Below are 6043 nucleotides of genomic sequence, written 5' to 3'. Positions count from 1 at the left end.
TTTCCTCTGTGTTTCCGCTAATGTCCACAATGCTGGTCTAACTTCAGTCTTTGACAGCTTTCGCGTCATCATGTTCACATAATCACGTTTGGATGGCATGATGTAAGTGAGTTCACTTTGAAATACCACCTTCCGAGATGGCTATTTGGTTTAATCTCTCTGAGCGGGCAGCTGATAGCAGATTAGCTTCATTGTTCTGCCTACCACCATGCTTCACTGCACTAGTACTAGTCAACAAAAGGTGCCTGTTCAGTGAGTTGACCTGGTTATTGGTAGTTATGTCACTCCCCCACCCCAGTCTAAATATCTGAAACATTATATTTTGTTTCGAGAGTTTAAACATACCTGCTGCTATTGTATTAAGCATTAATCAGAATGTGAGCAGATACCTCACCACAAAAAAGACACCCATATTACGTGACTTGGCCTGGTCCGGTCACTTGTTATCAGGAAGTCTGGCTTCAGTGTTATTTACACGATGTGATTACGTCAGAGAACTAGCCTTGTTATCAGACCCAACACATGGCATCATCGATAAAACCAGGCATTAAGTGCCAAGTGACAAAATGGCAAGTACTTTTGGTGTCCTTTTCCTCAACTAGTCCACGAATATCTATGTGACCTTACCAACATTGTTGTTTGCCGCAACTACTTGGTGTGTCAATACGGGCATACCTTTAGTGTTGTTTGCTACAACTACTTGGTGTGACAATACGGGCATACCTTTAGTGTTGTTTGCTACAACTACTTGGTGTGTCAATACGGGCATACCTTTAGTGTTGTTTGCCGCAACTACTTGGTGTGTCAATACGGGCATACCTTTAGTGTTGTTTGCTACAACTACTTGGTGTGTCAATACGGGCATACCTTTAGTGTTGTTTGCTACAACTACTTGGTGTGTCAATACGGGCATACCTTTAGTGTTGTTTGCTACAACTACTTGGTGTGTCAATACGGGCATACCTTTAGTGTTGTTTGCTACAAATATTTGGTCTGCCTACAGTGGCATACCTTTAGTATTGTTTGCTACAACTATAAGGTGTGCCTACAGTGGCATACCTTTAGTGTTGTTTGCTACAAATATTTGGTGTGCCTACAGTGGCATACCTTTAGTGTTGTTTGCTACAACTATTTGGTGTGCCTACAGTGGCATACCTTTAGCGTTGTTTGCTACAAATATTTGGTCTGCCTACCCGGGCATACCTTTAACGTTGTTTGCAAAATTATTTGGTCTGCATACACGGGCATACCTTTATTGTTGCTTGCTAAAACTATTTAGTGTGCCTACAGTGGCATACCTTTAACGTTGTTTGCTACAACTATTTGGTGTGCCTATAGTGGCCTACCTTTAGTGTTGTTTGCTACAACTATTTGGTGTGCCTATAGTGGCCTACCTTTAGTGTTGTTTGCTACAACTATTTGGTGTGCCTATAGTGGCATACCTTCAGCGTTGTTTGCTACAACTATTTGTGTGCCTACAGTGGCATACCTTCAGCGTTGTTTGCTACAACTATTTGGTGTGCCTACAGTGGCATACCTTTAGTGTTGTTTGCTACAACTATTTGGTGTGCCTATAGTGGCATACCTTCAGCGTTGTTTGCTACAACTATTTGTGTGCCTATAGTGGCATACCTTCAGCGTTGTTTGCTACAACTATTTGTGTGCCTACAGTGGCATACCTTTAGTGTTGTTTGCTACAACTATTTGGTGTGCCTACAGTGGCATACCTTTAGTGTTGTTTGCTACAAATATTTGGTCTGCCTACCCGGGCATACCTTTAACGTTGTTTGCAAAATTATTTGGTCTGCATACACGGGCATACCTTTATTGTTGCTTGCTAAAACTATTTAGTGTGCCTACAGTGGCATACCTTTAACGTTGTTTGCTACAACTATTTGGTGTGCCTATAGTGGCATACCTTCAGCGTTGTTTGCTACAACTATTTGTGTGCCTACAGTGGCATACCTTCAGCGTTGTTTGCTACAACTATTTGTGTGCCTACAGTGGCATACCTTTAGTGTTGTTTGCTACAACTATTTGGTGTGCCTACACGGGCATACCTTTAGTATTGTTTGCTACAACTATTTGGTGTGCCTATAGTGGCCTACCTTTAGTATTGTTTGCTACAACTATTTCGTTATATGTGTGTGTGTGTGTGTGTGTGTGTGCGCGCGCGTGTGTGTAGAGGTGTTTGTTTGGATGTACCCATGGTGTTGTTTATCCTCAACTAGTTCACGTGACGCAAATCCACTTAAACCTTAACAAGTCTAGTTGGATATTACCTGTGAGTGAGTACCTATTGTGTTGCCTCCTCAGTTACAGCCAGGCACAAGCTACTCTCCTCCCCGTAATGTCATCTTCTGTACACAGCCTGAAGCAAGAAACGTGTACAATAGAATTCGTCAGTTTCAGGAAAGTGAATACATTTATATATCTAAGGACAATGTAACAAAAATATGTCCATTTCAGAGATTAATAAATATATATTGCTGATTGTCGCATAATCAAAGTAAATCTATTAGGGGCTAAAGTCTACCCGTCTCTACACAATTCTTAACGTGATCAGTAGAATGCAATAAAAAATGAATGCCAGTATGACTATCTAGTACTTACTTCTTAACAAAGTTTACCAACATATGTGAATTTTTTAAAATCTCTAAATCTCTGTGTGCTTATATATCAAATATGAATGATCACCTGTTCATGCAATCAATAAATGTAGGTCCTATCATACTACTATCTACAACTTTCAGATGCTGTTTTAACGCTGCTGTTAACAAACACTAACGTGTAAGAGTTCGCTTACCTACATGTATCTAATCCTCAATGTGAAGTTATAAACTGATCATGAAATTGGATTAGAAACCACCACAGTGCATTACTCTGCCCCTTTAAGTACTTCAGTCACAAGGGCCGTAAGAAGTAGAAAGGACGGACGTTTATACTCGTGGGGCTTCAATGCACAATCACAATCCGAAATCAGGCAATAGAGCCCCATTTCATTGGTCCTCAGAGCGATTACTCTGCTTAAAGACAGTGCTAGTGTGGCGGTGCATTGATCCGCGCACGAAGCTGTTTCAATCGTTCTGCCCTTACAGTTTCACGTCTGTCGTCTGCTCTCTTACAAGTGGCGCTAAAATGAGCAATGTGGACAGTTGTGGTCACGTCAGTGACTATGTCTAAATCGATAAGGTCCCAAATTCCGATAATAAGTCATTGACAACTACTGTTGGCGAGCCAGGGTGTGATTCAACGTGTCACGCCACTAACATTGCTGTCCTCACCACAAACTCGGTTCTCGCCAGAAAACCAGCAGAGTAAAGTGGTTGTGCGCACAGCACGCCTGCTGTCACTCATTTCTCGTGCGCTGCTGAGGCATAAGCCAGTCTTCAACTCGGACGTTAGTGGTCCTTCGTGGAACTTTAGATGCAACTTCATCGCAGTCATGTATGATGCTTTGGGATACTTCTAAGTCACATCTCTATTTTGGATACCAAGTTATCATTTGAAAACACAGTACTTCATCTGTAAATGACCAATAATACATCTATACGGGACTTCCATCACCTCTGTGTACCTGAAGCAGCCATGGATTACAGGAAACAGTTTTTTATAAGCTTCTAACTATCCTGGAGCATGGACGATTTTGCTGTGTGTACACCTTGTCAGTAAGTTCACTATTTTTGGGTTGAAATCAGCACTTCCACAGATTCACAGTAGCTCCCTCTGTTCCAGTGGGTACCTACACTCCTGCAATGTCTGGTAACTGGTCTCAGCCTACATACGTCATAACACCAACACACGCCAATCTGTCCCATAGTCTCATTACAAACTATAACTTAACAGAAAAAGTTTTAATTGGGACATTTCTGTGTATATTGATTGTTGTTGCTATTGGTGGAAACATGCTGGTGTGTGCAGCTGTGTTTACAGACAGAAAGCTGAAAAGAAATAGTAACTTTTTTATTGTGTCTCTTGCCATCGCAGATTTGCTTGTGGCCATCAGTGTGATGACATTTGCTGTGGCTAATGATATCCAAGGAACATGGGCTTTCGGCATTGAGTTTTGCAATATATGGATATCCGCGGACATAATGTGCTCAACAGCATCTATTCTCAATTTATGTGTGATAAGTTTGGACCGCTATATTCACATAAAGGACCCATTACGATATGAAGCGTGGATGACGGGGAGAAAGACAGTGTGTTTTATTGCTACAGTGTGGATTCTGTCACTGCTAATTTCCTTCGTTCCAATACACATGGGATGGCATTTTAGTTCCGGAAATAACCAACAAGATTCTTTAGCATCTGAAAGTTGCATATTTGAATTGAATCCTATCTATGCTGTTGTATCATCAACAATAAGTTTTTACATTCCTTGTATTGTGATGCTTTCAATATATTGTCGTTTGTACATGTATGCCAAAAGGCATGCGGACATAATTCGCAGAACTCACACAGCAGAGAGGTTTCAGACCCCACAGCAGGCGAGTGATGCCGCCGGCAAACAAGGAGGAAGCTACAGAATATCGGACCATAAAGCAGCCGTCACTCTCGGCATCATCATGGGAGTATTTCTACTCTGTTGGTTTCCTTTCTTTGTGATGAATCCAATTGCCGCATTTTGTCCCACGTGCATACCTGATGTTGTGTTCAAAATACTTACCTGGTTAGGTTATGTCAATTCATGTTTAAATCCTATTATATATAGCATATTTAATCAAGAATTCAGAGAAGCTTTCAGGAAGATACTGTTTCCCAAATGCTTGCTGGAATATCGGAGTAAATCCAACGTGAATCAACGTCAAGGTAGGAAAGTAAGGAAGTCGGAGTATGCTCCGCCGCTGGTTGAAAACGGTACACAGCAGCCTGGTTACACGAGGAAAAACAGCAGAGAACATTTGTTTTCAGACAGAATTACTGCCCTGTGATTCTACATTCCACTAAAGTGAGTGTATTGCTCGTTAATATTGTATATCAATATTGTACTCAAAGAATATATGCAAGTATCTCCTTGGACTTCGTATTTCATTTCACGTAAATGCAATGTTATCCTCTGTAACACAATCATTCATACGCTGTTTAAATAACAGATTATAGACGTATTGAAACGACGTTTTAGCAAATGTTTGCTTACTTCTTTCAAATATAGACACCTCCTCGTCACCTGTATAAAGAGGCATGGCATTACCATTTTGCTTGTTCAGGCTGAGAAACTCATAAGTGCTACAGCACCACGTAATGTAAGCTCTAAGTATGTATACACCTACGGTAATTGTCCAGCTTCACTCAGTATGGACGTACTATATTGGAATTACCCACATTGTGACACGTTGTCTGAATTGACGGTTGTCTAAGACGGCGTCCAAACAAATCAGCTACGAAAATGAGCTGGATTTAATCAAAATATTCCAACACGAGGGCACTTTTACGGGTTCCGATAGCTCTATAAATTGCTTTGTGCAAACGTACGACTGTACAGCTCAGGAATTTATTGTGTACCCTTTTGCAAAGACCGGTGTTTTACTTTAATGAGACACATAAATCCAAACTAAATGGTATTTGATTGGATAGAAATATGTAGAACCGCATAAATATACTTTTACTATCGTTTATAGTCGGCAGCTTGAAATTGAAAATTAAATGCTCGTTGTGTGTGTTTGTATGAGTTACTTCCCTTCCTGTATCAGAATACACTGAACGATTTTTAATACTCAAATTAGCAGTCGGTGAGAATATGGCACTTGTAGTTTTATTACACATTTATCAGTTACTTAATGTACGATATCGGTTTGTCATCCAACAGCTCGTGCTTGCATACACAAAAGAAAGTAAATAGTTAACAATGAACATTGACGTTAAAACAGAGCACAGATTCCACTCAACCAAATGTTCGTAGAAGGATTACTTCAAGAAAATGTTTAAGCAGTATGTTATTTCTGTTTTGTTTGTATGAACATGACATCCACAGGCAAAGAGGAACATTTCCAGATGGTATTAGGTAAAGACTGATTGAGTTGGGTTAGCACCGAGTATTCCA

At 40.5% G+C, this 6043-nt stretch overlaps 1 protein-coding gene across 1 annotated transcript; it reads left to right on the top strand.

Annotated features, from left to right (window-relative positions):
* Positions 1–2811: 2811 nt before the first annotated feature.
* On the top strand, positions 2812–5117 carry LOC124285589 (dopamine receptor 1-like). Its single transcript, XM_046721841.1, has one exon. The coding sequence runs from the start codon at positions 3756–3758 to the stop codon at positions 4932–4934; it is 1179 nt and encodes a 392-aa protein (XP_046577797.1). The 5' UTR covers positions 2812–3755; the 3' UTR covers positions 4935–5117.
* Positions 5118–6043: the final 926 nt, after the last annotated feature.

Source organism: Haliotis rubra, unplaced genomic scaffold, assembly GCF_003918875.1.
Source record: "Haliotis rubra isolate DU_JTF1 unplaced genomic scaffold, ASM391887v1 Scf363, whole genome shotgun sequence".
Classification (NCBI taxonomy): domain Eukaryota; kingdom Metazoa; phylum Mollusca; class Gastropoda; order Lepetellida; family Haliotidae; genus Haliotis; species Haliotis rubra.
The sequence above is the reverse complement of the archived record's forward strand: the minus strand, read 5'-3'. Positions and strand labels throughout refer to the sequence as shown.

Excerpts from the sequence above, each read along its gene's own strand:
- LOC124285589 (XM_046721841.1), top strand. The coding sequence starts at position 3,756 with ATGTCTGGTAACTGGTCTCAGCCTACATACGTCATAACACCAACACAC.